Here is a 21667-nt window from a genome sequence, read left to right as displayed (position 1 = left end):
CTTCTTCTTCCACTTCTTTTTGTCTCCTAGATTACATCAGTGTGGACTCGCTTATTCATCAGAAAGTGGGTGTCATTAACTCCAATCATCTAGGGTTGACTTAGGTCTATTTATACCAGAGAAGACCCTGACCTTCTGAGTGTTACATTAGTGCTGAAATTGGCCCTGTGTCTGGCAAGTCCAGGACTTTTTTCAAATAATTGGTCCTGGACAAGGCAAGGGAAGGAAATGTCCATCTCTAAGTGCTGGTCCTTCTTTTAGTGTCTTAATATGTTTATGCTGGCCATGAACTGTCAGATCCTGTCCTACAGCTCTTTTGGGCGAGGGTGTGGAGGAAAGCACTTGAGAAGTAACTGGCTATAAAATGCAAGCACTCTGAGTCTGCCCTGTTTCCCTGGGGTTTGGTTTGAAACCTTTGTTTCCCTGAAAATGCCCTTGAAATGCAAGAATGCTCATTTTTTTGGTCATTAGCTCGTAAGAAAAACCACTTGGCCTAGATGCGATTGACAGATGAAACTTGCCTGAGTTCTACAACCCGTATAACAACTTCCACATTCAGAGATGGGGGACATGGCAGAAGTGCCTTTTCCCCTGAAATGAAGGTGTTTCTCCCTGCCCCTCTGTGGGAGGTGGTTAAGTTTCACTTCCAGTCCTTGCCAGGAGGGTGTGTTCAAACAAGATGACTTGGTGTGTAACTCATCCAGGACTGATAAATGTCACTGGTATCAGGAAGCTGTGGTAGTGCAGAGGCCAATGTGCTAACAGAGCTTTTCTGGTCTTAAAAACAGCTGTACTTGAAAAAGAAATCGGCCTTTAAAAAAAAAAAAAGTCATAGACTTGAAGCTAACTAGATTCAATTAACCATGATGTCACCAAATGACTTCTGTCATTGCCTTGTGATTCGCATCAGGCATTAAAAAAAAAAAGTGCTGTCTGTTCTTTGGCTTGCAGGCTGATGAGGGGTGTTAGGGTTCAGTCCCTTCCTCTGGGTCTTCTGTCTAGAAGGTGACATAGTCCCGGCAAGTGGAAGCTCCCAGCAGAAGGAGGATGTGGGTCACTGTGAAAAGCAGGCACTTGTTTCCTACCTGCCTCCACTGAGGTTGTGTGCACAGGCCCTGGGATTCCTTGGGTTCCAGTTTGTTCATATGCTGGTGATATACATGACAGCAGGAGGGGCCTGCCCCTCTGCCTCTGGCTTGCTTGGCACTTCGGTGTACTGGTATTTGGAGGGACTGTCTGCAGTCCCCTTTGGGGCCTCTTTCAGCTTATTCTTTCTCTCCAGAGCACAGAAACTGAGCCCCGTGAATAGTGCAGCTGACACCATGAAGAAGCTGGAAGCATAGAAGACGTAACTGAATTGGCCAGTTAGGTCCACCAGGAGACCTGAAACAGAGAACTGGGGCTTAGCCAGACAGTAAAAGAAAGCATCTTACACTTCTGTAATGCCTAGGACTCCAAATCATCTGACAAACAGCAGTGAGGTCACCTCGCCATCAAATGGAGCTGCAATTGGGGTGGAACAAAGCAGGTGTTTAACAGCTCACAGCAACACTACTAAGCCTGGTAAGACAGGGAAGTAATGGTAACTTATCTAGGCAGAGACTATGACCTCAGACAGGAAAGAAGAGATGCCTACAGGAGAAGTTGGAGCATGGGCTAGTGTAGACAATATGTCTTTTTTAAACCCTAAATTAGCTGTTTTAGTAAAAAAAACAAAAAAAACAAAAAAAACAAAAACAAAAAAACCCTGCCCTGAAAACAGCCCAACAGTGAGCTCTGCCTGAAGTGTGTCACAGCCTAAAAGCATTCATCCATGGGCTAACTTTTCCCAAGTACAGATGCTGGACTATTTCTTTTTAATAACTTGGCTGACTTTCTGCAGTTGTATGAGTGTTTACTCAATAAAAAGCCAAGTCAGTAAAGAGGGAAGACTCCCAAACAACTTCAGCCTCCTGCAATTTATTTATTCATTTAGTTTCCTCAGCAGGGGGCCTTAAAAATCGGTAGTAGTCACTAGATATTGGAATAGGCTAATTCCCAATCTGAGAATACAGCAAGCTTCAAATACTTGAAAGGCTGCCATAAAGACGAGGGAAAGCACATTTTCTCTCTTGCTGCAGAGAGGAGGATGCAGATCAATGGCTTGAAGTTGCAGAAAGTAAATTTAGATTGGATATCTGGGAAAACTTCTTCACTGCTAGAACAGTGAAGCAGTGGGATAGATGCCTGGGGCAGCTGTGGACTCTCCATCACTGGAGGGGTTGAAGAAGAGGTTGGATGGCCACTGGTTGGGGATGATTCAGGTGTGGCTGTGTCTATGTTCTACTATAGAGATTTCCCAGGCTTCTGGGCTTTAGCAGTTACCCCCCCAGCCCCCTTTCATTATGCTACACGTGTTTTTAAGCCTTCCTCAGAGACATTGGGTGTTGGCTACAGCCAAGGCCAGGGACTTTGACTGGGCTGTGCCAATGCGCCTGTTGGGACAAAAGCCAAAGGTTCCAGGCTAGGGGGTCTTGCCCTTCCACTTAGGGTCAGCTTGATCACCGTATTTGGGATGAGGAAGGAATGTTACTCCATGGTCAGGTTGGTACAGGCTGCAGACAGGGGTTGGTCCTTTGTAGCATGGCCTTGGGGGGGCTGGCTCTGTCCTTGGGACCTCTTGAGCATACATTGACATTTCATAGAAGTAGGATCTTGACTGCTGTGGTTCTGCTTTACCTGTTGCAGGTTTAGGTGTTAGGTCTGTGTTGCGTCAGGGTTTACAGTCATTTTATGTAGAGCTTAGATTACAGTTTGTATGGGATGGTTTGGATAGGGATGAACCTGCCTTAGGCTGAGAGATGGACTGGATGACTTCTGGAGGTCCCTTCCAGTCCTACTTCTCTTTGATTCTACAAAATCTGAAAATCTACTTGTTTTGCTTCTAAACTGAAACCCTCCTTCATGAAAGGGTATAGTCAGGGAGAGCAGGATTTGCAGGTAACAAGACTAATCCATGTTTTTAATGCACTGTAAAGATGTAGAGCCTTTAAGACAGGCTAGTTAGGGTGAGCCCCATTCAGATGCAGGCACTTCATGTGTGTGAATAACTAACCTTTGTTTTAGTTGGAAACAGGCAATATTCAAGGGATATTACAGTGTGTCCTCTCTGCCCATTACGGTGTAAATACGTGAGGGAAGTTGAAGGAACAGTCATTATCCAAACACTGCATGTTAATTAATGGCCCTTTCTCTTAAAATGAGCGTCCACACCAGGCTCCTTGAGTGCAAGTGTAAATGGAGCAACAGGAAATGCATTCCTGCTGGTTTTGCAGAATCTGGTAACAGTGCCAACGCTTTGCTCTGCCCTAGCACCTGCCATCAGAAGATTTCAAAGTGTTTGACACACATGAATGACTTTCCTTCTGGGACTCCCTGGCAGGTTAGTGTATGCAGGAAGTGTGGCCATTACATTAGAATGGCCCTGGTCTCAGCAAGCCTATCCTGGAAGACTGCCTCTGTTTCACAGCAGGAGCTGCATGTGTTTTGCCATTATAGCGTAGTCCCTGTGACAAAAGCACCTTAAGAAGGCGCTGAAGTAGCAGGGCAGCATTTGATCAGTGTGAGGTGACCTGCTAGACCAAGCAACAAAGGTTCACATCTGTGGATGTTGATGCAAGGCCTGTCATCTCTTGCTTTTCTATCTCTGGCCATGTTTTACATCTCTCCCAAGCTCACAAGGTCTCTTCAGTCCCGCACCATGTTGCTCTGGCTCTGCCCAGTGTTTGGGACATTTCTAGGCAACCTGTTGAGAGATTAAGCCTAGGATCTAGGCCTAGGCTCAGCATGTTCATAACAAGTGATATCCCCACTTGCTGCTTTACATCAGTGGCACCGATAGAGAATAGGAGCATCCTCAAACACTGTTACTGCAGCAGGGGTTGCTGCTGAATGACACAAAATTCATTCTCTAGGGATTAGCAGTGCCCTCACCAGTGCTCATTCAGCTCCTAGTGTGTCAGGGACTCAGGTCCTTAGCCTGAGATTCACATTCAGTGCCAGTTTCCTGTCTCTTAAGTCACTTGTTGCATTGCTTGCTGTTGCACTGCAGTGCTACTTCATGGAGGAACAACAGAGATGTTAACAGGACACCTAATGGGGTTCAAGGTGAACTGCATCTGGCTGAAGGGATGGGGCAAATGGCAATCCTTGCTTCCTTTCCTCCTCCCAGAGAAAATAGAATTAATTCATGGGGCCAACAACAGGGAGAGACAGAAGTGGCTCCAAATGCCTAAGCAACCACATTCCCCTTCCTACTGTAGGTGTCCTGCACGACACAGAACCTACTACACTTCTGGTCCTGCTTTAAGCAGGGGGTTTGACTGGATGACTTCCTGAGGTCCCTTTCAACCCTTGTTTTCTGTGATTCTGTGATCAGACTGTTCTGTCTGGACTGCATGCTAAGAAGCCTCCAGGGACAGGTAGAGACTGGTGCAGTAAGCGAAGTGGTGAGAGATCCTGCCCTGTGAATATTTCTCAGTCTCTGTCTACCAGCCAGTGAAGATCCAAAAACCTGTCACCTTCTTGGATATTGAAGCTGTCTGCCAGTCAGGTTACCTCTCCCTGCCCTCTGGTGATTAAAAGGAATCCAACTGCAAGCCCTCCTCTTAGAGACACCAGGGAAGATGAAGCTCCTGTTAATGATGTTCCCTCCCCAGGACCCTAGGGAAATGGGATAATTCCTCTCGCCCTCCCTCCACTTGACACCTCCCAAGGTTTGGCTTCAGGGCCCTATCAATCCTCTCCCCAGCCAGCAAACTTTTCTCACCTATAAGTGGTGGCCCAATGAGGATGGTGATGCTCTCCAGGATGGTGAAGAGCCCCAAGGCACTTGAGAACCTGTCCATCTCCACCACGTCCATCAGCACCTGGAACACGAGTGCTCCAATGCCACTCATGGACACGCTGTAGATGAGGCAGTAGAGGACGAGCACGCTGAAGTCCGCTGAGATGATGCAGATGAGGTTGCTGAGGCCATTCAGCAGCACGGCTAGGCTGAACAGGTAGATGCGCCTCCCAGCAAAGATGTTGAGTCCTGAGAGCAGCCCAGCCATGGGGCGCATGAAAATGTTGATGAAGCCAATGATGGAGATGAGGAGGGCAGCCTTGCGCTCCTCTACCCCATTCCGGGTGGCGTAAGGAACCAGGTAGATCAGAGGCAGCACAAAGCCCATCACCATCCAGGTCACACCAATGGTATAAATCTGATAACCCTTGTTTTTGTAGAAGACGTCAAAGGCCAAGTACTTTTGTAGCATCCGGCAGCAAGTAGCAAACTTGCCCTGCTGCGGGGGCTCTGCTGGGTGAGGGCCAGCCCCATTGGATAGCTGTGCCCCCTCTGTTGTCTCCCTTGACACTTGTCTAGGACTAGGAGATTCGAGCTGGACTGGCCTCATGATGGCTCCACAGACACAACAGTTCAACAGCACCCCCCCAAAGATGAGGAAAGTGTTCCTCCAGCCCATCTCATCCAGCAAGTACTGGGAAATCAAGGGCCACAGCGTGAGACCAATGGAAACACCACTAGATGCTACGGCATTGGCCAGGGCCTGCCGGCGCACGAAGTAGTATCCCAGCACGGTCACTCCCGCCTGGAAGCTGAAACATGATCCCAGGCCTTGAAAAAAAGAGAGAAAACAATAGCAATGTTTTAGGTTTCCAAAGCACCTTTCTGCCTGAAGGATCATTAGCCTCTGCCGTGCCCACGAATTACCTCAGCCACCACTCTGTAACTGTGCACGAGTTTTTAGTAGCTCAGCACATGATATAAAAAGCAGCATCTTACGTAGAGATTCAGGCAATTTTAGGTGAGCTGGATGCTCTCATCCAAGTTGAAATGTGTCCCAAAACCCCTGATCTTGACAAAATGGTACCAGGATAATTACTCCCGTGATAGAGACTTGCCTTCATTAAGTCATTTTACTAACTTAGAGAATGGAATGGTATTTCCTGCTGATGGGTTTTCTGTGCTGTTGCAGTGATCATCAACTTTGACCCTGCTTTTGCTTCAGAAGCTGATAAAGTGAGCTACAGCCCACAAAAGCTTATATTATATAGATACCTACTTTAGTTAATCTATAAGGCACAAATCTACTGCATCTTGTACTTGACTTCAGACTAGTATGTCTGCCTATATCTCCCTGCTTTGCTCGCAAAGATCCAGTGAGACTGAGTCCCAGGGTGACTTGACTGCAGAAATTCATGACTTTGTGCTACAAAAAGAGGGAGAGTCCCTTAATGGACACATAATAGAAATATTCAGGGCAGTGGTTCTCAACCTTTTTAGACTTGAGAGCTCTCCATAACTTTTGAGGATTAAGTGGCACCCCATTTCAGAAACTAATGTATTTAGTACAGTGCTTGCATCCTTGCAGAGGGGCTGGATAAGAGGGGCAGGGGAGCAGTCAGGTAGGGACAAGCCTGACCCTGAGCTTATCGTCTCCCACATCAGGCACCCCCATGTTACCCCCCACCCCCGCAAGTGGTTGAGAATCACTTGGCGGGGGGGAAGTTTCAATATCATTTTGGTCGAAAAAGGGTGTGTTCTGACTTCTCTGAATAGGGAGGGGTGAGCTATGAACACACAGGACCCACATGGATTTTTTCCCAGTGTACCACATTGCAGTTTCGGAGAAATTAAGTTCAGAAAAATCAGCCCCCTTATATGACCTTCCCTCTCCTCAAAACCAGAAAACCACCCAGCTTCTAAAAATGGTAGTATCTTTGTTCATCATTTCTCTCTTGTAGAGATGTGTATCCTTGTGGGGAATTGTGGGAGAAGCTGTTTCCAACGAGCCTAGCTGAATAGTATGTGCCATAGGCAAGTGCAAGAGGCTGCTGGCTATTCAGCCCATTAATCCTACCAATTTGTGCGTATTTTGATCGGTCCTGTTTGCTGGATGAGGGAAAGACCCGAACATTCAGCCCGGGCTCTGCTCCTTCTACACCGCTCCCCAACACTTTCAACACCCAAATCCCAACAAGGGCAGTGACTGAGGCCTCATGTCCTAACTTAGCACTCACCCGTGATAAAGCCGGCTGTTATGTAGAGCTGGCTGATGGACTTGGAGAAAGAGCTGGACACCATGCCCACTCCACTGAGCAGACCCCCCAGCATCACTGTGAACCTGCAGCCAAATCGCTCGACCAGGACACTGCAGAGGGGGCCTGAAAAGCAAATGAACAAGTGTCCAGAGAGAAATTCAAGATGGACAAACAATTCTGCATTGGGTTTTAGCCCCCAGGGCCTATAGAGACCTGGATTCCTTGGTCACTTGTGGCATGCAGCATGACTCGCTTGAGAATTCCCTTATGATCCTCCCAGTTCCCACAGCGATTTGGTGGAGGAACCAGGAATAGAAACCAGCACTCCTGACCCTTCCATGCTCTTGCTCAATTTGTGTTAGTCAAGGCAAAGGCTCCCCAGATCTGATTATCTACTGGCTTTTAGGTAGGACAAGTATAACAAATGGATTGCCATGCTTCCCTGCGGAGGATTCTGGGAGCTCTGCATGGAGACAGAGGAGCAATCACGAAGGGAACTCTGAGCTGATGACGTACAAATTCTGGGCATGTCCTTGAAGACCTGGATTTCTGTGGTCATGGGGAATACATTTGGCGCAGAGCTCTCCCTCCAGGGATGTCTCTCTAGGAAGGAGGATACAGCAGAAACATGTGCATGGTGCTGTGACAGTGTAAGTGCTCCGTATTAAATTCTTGCCAGCATCTCTCAAGTGCTCTCCAGTTGGGTGATGGGTTCACCCCCAAAGTCAAGAGTGCTGCGGGACTGCAGCATCTCAGTGATGCTCCAACAGTTCTGGTATGAACAAAGAAGGTAAGAAGGGGAGACAATGGTGGAAAGAACCAGTTGAGAGAAAAAATGAAGAGAAAAAACAGATTGAAGAGAAATAAAGAGAAAATCCAGCCAACTAAAAACAGCCCTTTTGCAAATAAGGCCCAATGCCTGGGAACTTCCTACCAACTCCCATGCTGATTTTGGCTGAGGGGTCCCATCCATTGAAGCTGGGAGGTGCTGCCTCGGAAGAGCCAGCTCAACCTTCAGGGAGTGCAGGAAAATGTTGTGCCTGGCTATAAACCTGGAGATTGACTCAGACCAACACAGCAGGTGCTGGACTGGGATAAAGAAGAAGGAAGGTGTTTATTCCAGCTCTGATGCAGAATTCTTTTGTGACTCTGGCAAGTCACATGCCTGCTTGGTGCCCCAGTTTCCTCAGAGGGAAAAAGGGACAGGAGTAATTCCTGCTCTCAGGGGCTTGGCATGGGTTAGTGAATTAATGTGGGAGAAGTGCTGATCAGGGCCTTGCCAAAGCTTGAATACAGGAAGAGTCTGAAGTTGGGTCCAAATTCTGCCCCCTTGGGTTTAGATCTAATTCAAAGACTATAGCAATTGGTCACAGGATTCCTAGGCTGAATCTAATGATTCTTCCCATCCAGATCTTGGATTCCCACCTTCAGAAAAAGCCCCTTTTCCTCCCTCCCTCCCCACTTCATTCAGAGTCAGCTCCAGAACTCATGCTTGGGGGCATGCCCCCATCTGTGCTTTGCTGATTAAAGCCTAAACTTGACTACCTCCTTTGAGTTTCTCCTATTCAAGTAGGTGATGCCATAGCCCTGAATCTCCACTGCTGTGGTTAAGGGTGAGTCCAGCACTCTCTGACTCCAGGACTCAACTTGGAGATGGAGAGATGGAAAAGCGTTCTGAGATCTCAGCCTTTCACAGTAAAGCAACAGAGCACCTGAAGTGTCAGGAGCACTGGGACTGACAATATTCCCATGGGGATGAGAGCCCTTTGAAAGGAGGACAGACCCAGCCCAAAGGAAGGCAAGAATGGGAGAAAGATGACAAGTGCCCTCAAAGAGGATGATTTAGAAACAGACCAAATGGCTTGTTCTGCTCTGTGTTAGAACAAAATTGAACCTCTGCAGTCCCCAGTATCCAACCTGTGATGTGTGCAGTTGTCCAGCTGCCCACCCCTTCATCTGCCATGGAATCTAATAACAATGCCAAGTTAATGCCAAGTTACAGCTCTTTATGCCTGCCAATCCCCATGCATTTGACAAGTTTCAGAATAGCTGCGTGCCAGAGAAGGTCATCCAAGCTAATGATTGAACCCAGCACTCCTGTACCTAGCCTACGCATCAGCAGTGCAGCCCACAGCAACTAATGCTTCACCTATGTCAGAAGCCAGATTTGCCGTTACTCTCAAATGGGATATTGGGGTTTGCTGTTTGCACTGCTGGTGCGTTCTGCTAACAAATTCCATCCAGCAACACAATGTCCAAGCAAGTATGGACGTGAAGCATCTCTGTTTAGTTATTAATGTAAATTTATGCTGCCAGGCTGCTGGCAAACTGCTAATATGTTGATATTGCTAATTATAGGGCACTTGTCTTTGGGGCAGGGCAGGACAGCCCTGAAATGCTGAGGGAGGAACAGGCTCTTCTGTTTCAAAGGCCTGGAGTCCATCGGGAGGGGGACAGAAATAAAAGTTTCCCTTTTGTTCTGAAAAGGAGGGTTTTTTTAAAATTTAGCATTGCATAAGCCACTGCAAAATGCTCACGGACATCCGCAACTGATCAGAGTGGGAAAATAACCAGTGGCAAATTTTTTATCCTAAAAACAATGTGCTGGTTGAAACAAAATCCATAATAGTCAAGCAAGCAGCTGAATTTGATTAACGTGCAGGCTGCAGCTGCCTTGTATTTTGATCTGCATGAGAGATTTCACCTGTTTAGAGCTTTTGAAAAAGTAATTGGTAGGTTCAGCAGTGTGGTGGCCAGAATGATTTTCCCTCCCACAGAAGGAACTGCAGGCTGCTGGAGCAGTGCTGCAAGCCCGAGAAGTTAAAACAAAGCCATGAGAATTCTCTCTAAAGAATAAATATTTGGTTCTTTTTAAAAATGTCTGGTAGCTTTTGAGCTTTCTGGGCATGCTTCACATTCTCAAGCTGTTTCCTACAGCCCTCAGGGCTTTAAAAACTTTAAAAAAACAAAGAAGCAGAAAGCTGAGATTCAGTTTTCTTAAAGCCCCACCCTGAAATCTCAGCTTTCATGTACTTAAAGTAAGGTGGGATTTTTGGTTTTTTCGTTTTTTTTTTAGTTTGGTCCTAAACTTACAAGAGTTGACAACATTAGTAAAATCTGAGGGTCTAATGCTGTTCTTGTCTACACAGGGGCAAAGCTGGATGATTCTGATGAAGTGAATGGACTGACTCAAGCCCTACAGCTACATGAGGACAAAACACAGTGCAGAGACAGTTCTGCTTGACTCAACATCTTGGAAGAAGGAATCTGCTCAGGCTGAGTTTCCAAGATCAGGGACAACATGTGATCTCTCAAGTGATCTTCCTCATGCTTGTCTTATCTACTGAACTTTTAGAACAGTGGTTCTCAAGCTTTGTAGACTCAAGTTAGCCCTTGTTAGACTCAAGGCTCCCCCCCGGAAAATGCTAGCTCTTAGTTTTTAGTTTGTTTTTTGACTACAAAAAAAAGAAATACTAGAGCAAGTCTTGTTGCAAAGAATTCAGAAAGCCCTTAACAGGTCAGAATGTTGTTGACACTGCAGATTCCTATTTGATATCTCTGGATTTATCTTGTGAATCATATTTGCAAACCTAACAGTGCTAGCGTTGCATGGCATGCTGTGGCACACTTAAAAGAACTTCAAGGCACCCCAGGATGCCATGGCACCCTGGTTGAGAACCACTGTCTTAGAAACTTCCACAATGCTACTGGCGTTAGAGAGACTCAGTGCGCTGGTAAACTTGGATTTGTCTGCTCAGTTATGAATTTTGTGGAATACTTTGCTCCTTGCCTTTACCAGTTTTTAGAGAGTTTTGCTGAGAGTTATATATGTTGCTGGAGGCTTTGTTGATGTCTTAGAAGCCCTATTCCACTTCCAAAGCTGAACTGACAGGTTTCAAAGCCTCAGTCAGCATATATTTAAATCCTGCCAATCATGGTGAAAAGACTATCAAAAAGGCGGATCTTGCAGCACGTTCTGAGATTTGTCAGGCTTCAAGTCTAATTTCTTCCTGTAACCCCCCCCTCACTACAGCCCCCTCCCTCCACCCCTGACTGAGATGACCATCAACTTGCTTCTCTTCCATTTTATTCTACATTGTCCCAAAACAGAACCGCTGTTTTGTCAGGTCATGTGGATGGTCCTCCAGCCTGCTGAAGGCTCTGGAGAAGGTGGCCTTGTATAGGTACCAGAAATGGACTAGGAGCCATGGAAGATGCAAAGTACAGTAGTGATGAGCCCATGCTACACCAGCTGTCCTTCTGCTTTTGTCCAGCTGATGGTTCCTGAGAGAGACTTTCTGTTACTGATGCAATCTGAATGTGCTACATGCCACCGGAGAACTCCTGGCCTGTGTAGTAAGTACTGGAAGTGCATTTGCCAATCTGCTAAATGGGGAAAACTAGCTATGAGCAACAGGTCCCAAGAACCTAATACAAGGCAGGCATTAACTTCACTCAGCTCTCTTTTGCATGAGTAACCTTTGCAAAACCACTGATGATGACAAGGTCTGTCTAGAAAGTGGAACTTTTCTATTGGTTCCCTCTTCAATTTGTTTCCTCCATTTGCTGGAAATGGTCACAGCTTGATTTCCTCCCCCTTCCTTCCCCCCTTGAGTTAAGTGTCATAACAAGGAAGGGAGAAAAACAAAATAATTTAAGCCTGGTTCTTTTTTCCCTGAATTTTATTTGGGTTTTGCTTCACACGCCAGCCGTGTGTACTGCTTTGTGCCAGAGTCCGTGAGCAAGAATGTGTCCCTCCGCATTTTAGCAGCTTGAACACTGAGACATAAATTTGCAGAGTAGACGCATCTGGCTTGGAATTGGCTGGTTATGCCCTGTCTCATCACATGCCCTTCTGCTACTGTTCTGATGGTCAATTTAATAACTGCCATGCTGTTCTTTCCCTCTCCATTTTATGGCTTCCTGATCAGTTTAATGGCCTTCTTCCCTTGACCCTGAACTATGGTGCTGAGCTGTCAGGAAATGGTTGTTTCCTTTAGGAAAATGAGAGTGATAATATGGCTATCTAAATGCTGTTGGATGCTACCTGCTTGGATGGCTCAGGACAGCAGTGTGCCTGGCCTAAGAAAGTCTTTAAAGACAGGGGGCCCTAATAAACTCTTTTCCGCTGATAGCAGGAGGTGCTGTATATGTCTGTGGTTGGAGGACAGCATATTGGACACCATGAACTAAGTTTTCAAAAGTTAGGCACTGGTTCTGGGTGCTTAACCAGAGATGGATTGAGGCTTCCAGCCTCTCTGTCTTGAGTCAAGCATCCAGAATCTCCTGCTTATTGTGGAATATTTGAGTCTGGATCCACAGATCCTCAATCTGTGGAGAGCAGTGTGCTCTGGGTGGTGGAGTCTGGGCGCTGGGCTCAATATTTCTGCAGAGCTTTCACAGGGATCTCTCTACATTCAGCATAGTTCCACCTGTGATTTTGTTTTTTCTGCCTTATATTTCTGGACTTGCTGCAACCCCGGTCTCCCCTGGCTGTCAGCCATCCACTTTGGCCTATTCAGGAGATAACCATTGGTGAATGAGGGTTTCCTTGTGCAACCTTGGCATAAGCATGACTCAGTGTTTTTTTTTTCTTTCTTCAAAGTGTCACCTTTCACTGGTGCTGGGGCATACAGAGCTGACGGAACAATTCAGATGTTCAGCCCCAGGTAGCACACTGTAGCCCTTTCCCCTAGTGCCAGCTCATACTGTGATCTGTTCATAGAACAAGCACAGGGTACATGCAGAGAGGGTGTTGCAAGGCACAGCCCATTTAAATGGGTGCTTTAGAGCTGGCTGGATATTTTTCTTTCTTCCATCCCCATAAATATCATGAAGTCAAAGGGAGCTTTTGAAAGGCTGGGCTAGATTCTGGCTGTCGCCTGGGAGTCGGGCACACGTTGGGGTGGAGAAAGCCTGCTATTCTGACCTGTGTGCTCTGGTTGCAGAGCTGGGGCAAACACCAGTATGTCTGGACTCCCCAGAGATGCTCTAGTGGGCTGGAGCTACCAGGGGGAGCTCCACCAAGGAAGGGTTTGGCACTGCTTGATGGTGTGATGCCACTGGAGACCTCCACCCCCCTCTCCTATCTGGAGTCCTTCCAGCCTTCTTACTGAAGTAGCAGAGCTGCTCATATTCTTTAATATCACAGACCCACAGCAGAAGCTTTTCTAAGAGAAGTCCAAAGGGTGGGACATCCTTTCCCTGCTGGAAAGAGGGCTTTTCTAACTACTGCTGAATCCCAGTGTCTAAAAGTTAGTGATGGATAAATCCTACTAAGAGCCCTGAAAGAGATTCCCTTCCTCAATCCACTCTCCGCCTTATGGATCCTTCCCGAGCTCTTTGTTTATCCTGACTCCCACCACTGCTTTCCCCTGGGAACTAAGCAATCCTTATGCTAGCTTATTGTTGGGAAATTTTTCCCAATGCCCAGCCTACATTATTCCCTTACTTGGCTTCAGCCCATTATTTAATAATTTAGCCAGGACTCAGCTTAACTGTTTTTCCTCCTCTTGGCTGAGTTATGTAATAACCTTTTTTTCCTCTTTTTTTTTAGCCAAGACCAATGCAGAAGGAGCTGAGTGTACCCAGGGTTTGATGCCCATGGAGCTTACACCAAGAAGTACATGACTGTAGGAAATTCTTATAGCTCTTTCTTACAGGTCAATCTCCCTACCCTTGCCTATTCTTATAACCTCTTCTTACAGGTCCATCTCCCCACTCCAGACTCTTCTGGAGCACTGTTGCACCCAAAGATAACATTAAGCAGTTATGTTTTGCTTTTGTATCCTCGCCATGAGTATAACTAAATGAGTCCCTTTTGAGGATCTGAACTTTTCAAAGCTTCTTTGTGGTTTTCTGTTTTCTTGTGTTACTAAACACCCAAGGGCCATTCTGTGTGTTGTTGTAGGATACTCTTTAACTCCATAAAACAGTTAAATGCAACCAGAAGCCTTTGAGGGAAGAATGACATGTGGGAGCATTTGCAAGGCTTATATACCAGTAGTTTTATAAACCAGTAGTTTCAGTTTATCTATGTAATGCTTTGAGTGTGCTCACATAGGTACATACAGATACGTGCATACATGTCTGTCACTAATGACATAGTGTATGCACACACTCACTGTGTTCCATATGTGTATATTAATAGGGTAGTGTACTACTCTTCATTGTATTCTAATGGACAAAAGTCTAATTAGTACCTCATGGCACAGATAAAAAGACACGTTCTTTTTATCTGTGAAAAGAACAAATGGACTAGAGTTAGAGGAAGGCAGGGAGAGGTCACAGTGATAAGATAAGGTTGTCACTTGGTGAAGGCCTGTGAGCAGCACAATGAGAAGGGTTTGAAGTGCAATTATATATATACAAAAACGGCAAAACAATAATCATAGTCATGGTTGCCTTTTTTCCTGTGTATATCCTGTTAGAAGTGAATCTCTGGGAGGGTTTAAAGGTGAGAGAGCAAAGAACCTGATCCAGGTGTCTAAGTCCCATTGACTTTAAGAGAATTAGGTACCTAAATCCCTTGCCTCTGGGCCTTAATGTCTGTGAAGGCTCCCTAATATATAGCTCCCTGCTACAGAGAAAGAGAAGAGACTGGGCCTGGGTGTGCAAGGGGAGTAGCATGTGTGTTCTAAATCCTGCTTCGTTGCTAACACCAGGCAAGTTGCTTAGTTCCTTGATGTCTCAGTTTCCCCACTGGTGAAAGGCAGCTCCTGGTACTTCCTCTATCTCCCGAGGGGGCCCTGACAATTAATTAGTTAGTGACCACTGAATTCTCTGATCAAGTAAAGTGCCCTCTTGAGACTGCTACCTTATTAATCTTTCATAGCTCCCTTTTGGCTGTGGTGCCAGACTCCCCCTGATCCAGGGATCATGTGCTGATTCCTATGCTCCTGGCACAGGTGGGGAATGTGGGTTTTAGTGTCCCTGAGAAGACAATTAATTCTGGAGTCAGGAGTTACACAAGTCACTGACTAGCAAGTGTTGTAGACCAAGCCATCTCTGCAGCAAAGACACCTACCTGATGACTGTTTTGGAGGGAGGGGCAGGTGCCCACAGCATTGTACCTCTTTCTGGTAAGAACCACAGAAATGATGCTCTGGCACTTGGTTGTAGTGCCAAGGCAAAGTCAGTGCCTCAGCTGGAAGAACAGAGTTCAGGGACCCAGGAAACTGCTGGGCTGGGAGCTCTGTTGAAGCAGCCGCTCCAAAGAAGCAGATGGCTTGGTCCAAAGGGCATGTAGAGGCCAAAGAGCCACTAAATGTCTAAATGGTTTAAATACCACAACAGGCCAGTTGGCTAAAGAATGGAGAGCACTAGCTCCACAGTGTCAAGTACCAGCTAGAACTCATATTCTTAAAATAAAGTTGGATTCATCTCTGGTGCCTTCCAGCTTCCCCTGGCACACATGAAGGCACTGGATGCCCAGCAGTGGAAAGTGTGCCAGGTGGTGTTAGCGTAAGATGGTCACAACCTCTGTTCCACCGGGAGTCCCCACAGACCACAAGGGCAACCTCGGAAGGGATGGTATTAGTTGTGAAGGGACCTCCAATAAGCACTTCCCACCTGCTGTACTGGTGAGGCGTGACGGAACAGCAGAAACTAAAGCAGTCATCACTTAGAGAGGACCCCATTTCTCCTCTCACAGGGAAATCATTCCTTCATACTCAGAAAGCAATTCTCCTTCCACCTCCTGTTCCCAGCAGAGATGAATCTGGCCCGCACTGCATAGCACAGCTTGGCTAGCATAGTCCTGAGAAACAAATTCCCTGTCCACACTGGCCAGGGATACTGTGCAGGCAGGAAGTACTTCTCTGAACATGGTCTTCTCCATCTCTGGGCACTGAGCTACATTAACTTCTGTCCTTATTTAACTGACAGCTGCTTGTCAGCTGCTTTTAATCCAGTTGATTTGTATTTGGGGGTCTCTCTGGAGGCAGCAAAAGCCTCTTAGTATCTTGTACACCATGGAAGGCAGAGTATGGTGTGGTATAGGCAGAGAGACATGCTCTAAATGGGCGCAGAGAGGGAAGGGGCAGTCTGAGGGTAAGAGTATCAGATGCACTAGCCAAGGAACTGTTGTGCAAAAGGCAGTGCATTTTGGCTGTTTTGGAGAAGACAGGTGAGAAAGGGAGTCAGCATCTTAAGCCTTTCTCTCCCTGCCAATGTGCCTCCAGCACAATCTAGACAATTGAGAAAGGAGTTCAGTCTCCATGTCCCAATCAACCTTTGTGACTGCCACCAAAGGCTGATTGTGGTGGTGGGACCTGGTCAGAGACACCCTGGGCTCATTTCACGGGTGCTGCCAAATGAAAAGCTTTTGGTCACAAGCAGCCTGAATCCAGATTCATACCTGGGCTGTATCCCCTTTCCCGTCCCCTGTGACATTTGGTTCCCAGCCTGGAGCTACTGTAATACATGCTCATTAGTTAATGACCCCCTGCCCAGTGCCTTCAGCAGGAGAAGATGAAAGTAGCTGCTTGGTATCTTACTTACCTCCTGCATGTAACAATGCTGTCATGATGGATGGGAACCACGATGTTTCGCTGTTGGTGGCTTGGAACTCATGCTGCAGGTCAGTGAAAAAGACCCCAATGCAAGAGGGGAAGCCCAGTGTTAGCCCCTGAACCAGCACAGTGGCCGCCAGAACGATCCAGGCCCATCCTCGGTCCTGTGCCTTGGAAGTCCCATGCACTGCTCCCCCTCCGGACATGTCTGCTTTTACCTTCTGCCAAGCTGACCTGTCAAAGAAAAGAGCCCAGCTATTGTACAGCCCCTGGTAGGATACAGGGCTATTCACAGCAGAGCTGCCTTCACTGTGGGCTCAGGAGAGCTGCTACCTTCTACAACCACGGCTGTTTGTCTTGCGTGTTTCACAACAACTTCCTCTCATTGCAGACTCCCAGCACCAGCCTCCTTGGGAAAGTGCTGCCTTCCCCTTTTATTTCACAAGGCTTTGCACATGGCCAGGTATAGAAGTGGCTCCACCTCCGTGAGGTATGAATTGCCCTTGCCGGCTCCCTCCCATCGCTTGTTTTCCCTTCTACCCTCGGCAGTCAGAGTCCCCTTACCGGGTGGGAGCTAAGGTCACAGAATCCTCCTGTGGAGGAGCGAACCAAAATTATGCAAACGCCAAGAGTAATAGAAAACATACACAGCTCTACTGAGTAGGGCAGGCTAGCTATACTAGGAAGCTTTATGCAAATCCTCTTTGCCAGCTATTTTAGGCAACTCCCTGTTCTTCTCACTTTCCTGTTTAAGCCTTAAAGGCAAACCTGGGTTAGCTCCCAGGGTCCCTCTCTTGGGGGCCAGCAGAATGAAACAGTAGGGAGTACAATTGCCAACTCTGACTGATGCTATTCTGGGAGAGTTTAATAGGATATTTTAAGAAAATGAAATTAATCATCATGTTGGGGGGGGGGGAAATCTCCCAGATTGCTTTCAGTGCTCACCAGGAGATCGATGGCTGGGAGTCTCCCCGAATCGGCAATCTGGGAGGGCTGGCAACCCTAATAGGGAGATTCCCCACACCCAGGTCACTCCAATACTTTCCCCTGGCAGCTGGCCAGACTTTGATCTCTGTGACATTCAGGTTACAGGGGAATCCCAACCAGTCTGCACAACAGCCCATTATACCTGTGAATCCCCAGACACTGCTCAAAGGAGGGTGACTGTTATAATCCCTGTGCTACAGATGGGGAAACCAAGTTTGATGGAGAATTTGATGGTCATGCAGTGAGCCATGGGCAAAGGAATAAAGTATAAGTCTCCTGACTCCGGGGCTGGACCTCACAGCCCTCTTGCAATATGCACTGATCTGGCTTGGCTTTTGTTTGAGGTTTTTTTAGGTGACATATTTTTAGCTGTGGAAAGCAACAGTGTGGCTATTACTAACTCTGATGTTGGCTGCCCAATGTCTTAAGAGTCTGTCTCTCAGGGAGAGTTTTATGGGCAATATTTTGTTAATTAATTCCTGAAACAATCCAATCAGACTTCATATCTCAAAGTCCAAAACACAGTGGTGTCAAGGAGACAATTTCAAGCTTCCAGCCGGTACTGAAATATCCACTCTGTAAACTAATAGGATGATAAATAAGCATGCATGTGTGATGTAGGCGAGGTCATTCCCCTATGACTAAGCATTTAAAGTAGCAAATAAAAAAGGCCTGATCCAAGCTGAGGCCACACAGAGCTGTGCAGCACCTGTGCAAAACAGCAAGTATTTACCCTGATGTCTTGTGGTCTGAAAGCCTATATAAACAGAGGAAGGCTGTGGGGAGAGGATGATTGGTACAGCTTCATTCTCTGCAAATGCTTCTGCTCAGTTCATAGCCTGGCCCTTTAGTGTGAGCAAACAGCTCTGAACTTTCTGGCTCAGGACTGTCTTCAGCATGAAGAGCCTCACAAGCACAAGCATGGAAAATTACAGGTCAATTTGTTTCTGCCCCTAATTGCGCAGCCCAGCGCTTTACTTGTTTCATCTAGCTAACTGCCAAGCCCATGATGCTTCCCATATGTATTCACTTGCTACTGATGTGCATTTATTCTCCCATTAAGATGCACCCCTGCTTTAGTTATTAACCACCTTTGCCACCCACGGCATCTCATCGCAAGCCAGGTTCTTCTCCTTGGGTGTCTGACTCTCACATTTTCATTGCCAGGCCTGCTGCCTGAACAAAGGTAAATGGGAACAAGTTAATGTCAGTGCCAGCTCACCTGGCTGTACCTCATACAACCTGCAACAGGTAAGATCTATTGTGGTACAACACCTTGTTGGAATTCTCCTCCAGGTAATGGGCCAGGCACAGCTACTAGTACAAACACTTTAGGATCAGAGGAATGGTTATCCTGGCACAGCTAGCCCAGCATCTAATAGCTGATAAAGCGAAGTGCAAGCAGGCCCTTTAATAGGCAGAGGGATGTTTTTCTGCACACAGATAGGGCTCATTTTATGTCTCTTCATTCCCTGTACTAGTCCCTTGTCACATCAGCAGCTTAGAGTGAGAGCAGAATCCGAATTTATTCATGCATTGCGTGTGTCGTTAAAAGTTCTTGGAGTGAAAGCTTACTGCTCATGAAAGACAATGGGCTGAAATCCTGCCTGTGCCTATAAAACAGGGACCTTTTCTATACACCAATGGTCCTCAACCCTTTCAGATTCGAGGCACTCTTTGATAGACTCGAGGCCTCCCTTGGAAGATGTCAGTTCTTGGTTTTGACTTGTTTTTTGGACTGCAGAAAAATTCTGGAGCAATTCTTCTGTTGCAAAGAGCTCAGCAGGTTTTTAACACAATGGATTCCTGTTTGAAATCTCTGGATTTGTCTTGTGAATCATGTTTGCACACCTTACAGTGCTTGTATTGTGTGGCACCCTGCAGTATCCTTGAAAGGAGCTTAAGGCACCCCAGGGTGCTATGGTATCCTGCTTGAGGCTTGCTGCTATACACTGTCCTTCTAGTGCGGTTCAGAGATAGGATCACTAGCAGGGTTGTTCTGTCTTTGGCCAATCTCTTGCCAATATTGGTGATTTTTTTTGTGTGTCTCAGATACTTGTCCCAACAAACTGTTTTCTTGATAAACAGCCATGGGATCAGCCCAGCTGTCAGTCACTGCCATGCTCCAGTCTCACCCATCAGCACCCGGGCAGAACCCTTTGCAAGTGTTCTCGTCTGTCTAAACCATTCCCCAATCTTCCTGCCCTCTTAGCTAGGCTGTAAGATGCACTGTTCACAACTGAAGCGTTGTTTCTCAAGAGAATCGGGGGAGTGGGGTTCAACATGCAACTACTTGCTTTCTTTATAGCAGGCAAAAGACTGGAAGGGAGCTACAGACACACGGCTCCTGATGCAGCACGTTCCATTCCCTGATGCAGTGTTGCTATATTTTCCTGTTGCCAATTACCGCCCCCTCCAAGGACTAGCAAACAACTTGCATAAATCATTTTAAAAGTTTGTGGACTCTTCTCAGGAATATTGCGGCTGCAGAAAGAACTTTGCATAAAGACCTGAAAGACGAGCAAATAAGCACCGTCTACAAGGGATCTATTTCTTAGTAAACAGACATACAAACCTGTACCAAGGTCCTTGTGCTACCCCAGCTGGTGAGACTCGTTAAGCAGGATGCAGCACTAATGTGCTCACGCATTTCATTATTAACCAGCTGATTAAAATATTGCTTGTTATGTGCTAGGGCCTGACAGTGCTCCCATGAACGTCTGTGAGTTTTGCCACAGACATCAACGGGATCGCGAATGAGCCACTGCCACTTGATTTTTTCATAGGTTGGAGGAAGCAGGACCTAATAACTGTTGCTCAAGACGGCGCATCAGGATTCAAGACCCTTCTAACTGTGTGGTTTCGCTCTCTGCCTCAGTTTCCCCATCTGTAAAATGGAGTGAATTCCATATAGCTGCCTTTGTCCTGGTAAACTGTTGATGTTAATTGTTAATCACGTGCCCAGGCACCTGACTGGGCATGAAGCTCAATTCTCCCCTGGCCAGGAGGTGGGGATTCATGGGGGCCTGTGTGAGCTGCAACAACCCCACCCTGCTAGACCTGCTGACCAAGAAAAGTGGATTGCTGCCGTGGGAGGGAGAGCCCGGCTGCAGGTAGGCCGCTCAGATAATTTGCTGGCTACCTAGGTCCCCCCTTTTGGTGTGGGATGGCTGCCCCTGGGAGACGGTCTGTGCAACTGCTTGTTTGAAGCCTGGGTCTGAATAGAAGAGTAGGGTCTGGTGGAGGACGGACTGGAGAGCCCTATTGTGAGGTCCCTTGTTTCTTCCTGTTTTGGAAACTTTGATTCCCTGGAAGAGGTGGAACTGGCTGGAGCTAGTGGGGGACCGTGAGTCATGCCCTTGGGACTGTCCTTCCTCCCTGGCACCTGAGACACTTAGAAGGGAAAGCAGTTGTCTCATCAAGGAACAAGTGGGGAAGGGTGAGAGACCCTTTGTGGCGTGCCTGAAACCCCGTGGCTGCTCTCCCACCCCCCTCCGAGGGCAGAAGGGGGAATGGCACTGCTTCTTGCCAATGGCCAGGCACAGGGGGGCCCCTCTGCCCCTGTGTGATGAGGCCAGAGGGGGAAGAGACTTGGTGCAAATCCAAGTAGACCCTAGCTTGCTCCTGGAGCCTTAGCGGTAAGGGCGAGCAAAACTCGGGGGGGGCATGTGAACCCCAAGCCCCTGGGCGTGGGCCTGCACGGAGGACGCCCGCCAGAGGAGCTGGGCGCACCTGAAGCCCCAGCTGGGGGTGGAGGAGTTTCCCGCCCACTTCTGGTTCTGCACGGACTCGGTTTGGTTGGAAATGCGGAAAAAACCACTCGAAGGAGCCCGTGCCCTCGCCTCATTTCCGCACCCCGCGGGAGATGGGGCTGCCGCCAGCCTCGGCGCCGAGCAGGGGCGAGCCGAGCCGCGCCCGGCGCTGCGCGGCTCCCGCGCCGCGTTACCTGTTCACACGGGCGCCTCCATGCGGAGCGACGCCGGAGCACCCGCGGCTCCTTTCTCCCCGCTCCGCTTCCTGCGGGGCCGCCCCCGCCCCGGCGGGAGGAGGAGACAGCGCGGGGGGGAGCCGAGATCCGCGCCGGG

At 47.6% G+C, this 21667-nt stretch overlaps 1 protein-coding gene and 1 long non-coding RNA gene across 4 annotated transcripts in view; one reads left to right on the top strand and one right to left on the bottom strand.

The window, feature by feature from the left end:
• Positions 1–13699, top strand: part of LOC109297931 — a 21692-nt gene extending 7993 nt beyond the window's left edge. Inside the window, exons 1-4 of one of the 2 annotated variants that reach the window (XR_002097469.1) lie at positions 9403–10126; positions 10233–10398; positions 11194–11589; positions 13640–13699. This is a non-coding gene — a long non-coding RNA (uncharacterized LOC109297931). Of the gene's footprint in view, positions 1–9402; positions 10127–10232; positions 10399–11193; positions 11590–13639 lie in introns of those variants that run through there. The other variant, XR_002097468.1, reaches the window with a different exon arrangement.
• On the bottom strand, positions 7–21651 carry SLC16A5 (solute carrier family 16 member 5). 2 transcript variants are annotated; one of them, XM_019518008.1, is made up of 5 exons: positions 21529–21651; positions 16585–16829; positions 7063–7206; positions 4808–5656; positions 7–1383 (listed from the first exon to the last, which is right to left on the bottom strand). In XM_019518008.1, exons 2-5 carry the CDS (start codon positions 16799–16801, stop codon positions 1142–1144), a joined length of 1452 nt encoding a protein of 483 aa, XP_019373553.1. In that variant the 5' UTR covers positions 16802–16829; positions 21529–21651; the 3' UTR covers positions 7–1141. The 2 variants fall into 2 exon arrangements, with proteins under 2 accessions (XP_019373553.1, XP_019373546.1); XM_019518001.1 differs by lacking the exon at positions 21529–21651 and adding an exon at positions 16929–17445.
• Positions 21652–21667: the final 16 nt, after the last annotated feature.

This window comes from Gavialis gangeticus, unplaced genomic scaffold (assembly GCF_001723915.1).
Source record: "Gavialis gangeticus isolate Ggan-Ray unplaced genomic scaffold, GavGan_comp1, whole genome shotgun sequence".
Classification (NCBI taxonomy): Eukaryota; Metazoa; Chordata; order Crocodylia; family Gavialidae; genus Gavialis; species Gavialis gangeticus.
This window is presented reverse-complemented; position numbering and strand designations above follow the sequence as displayed.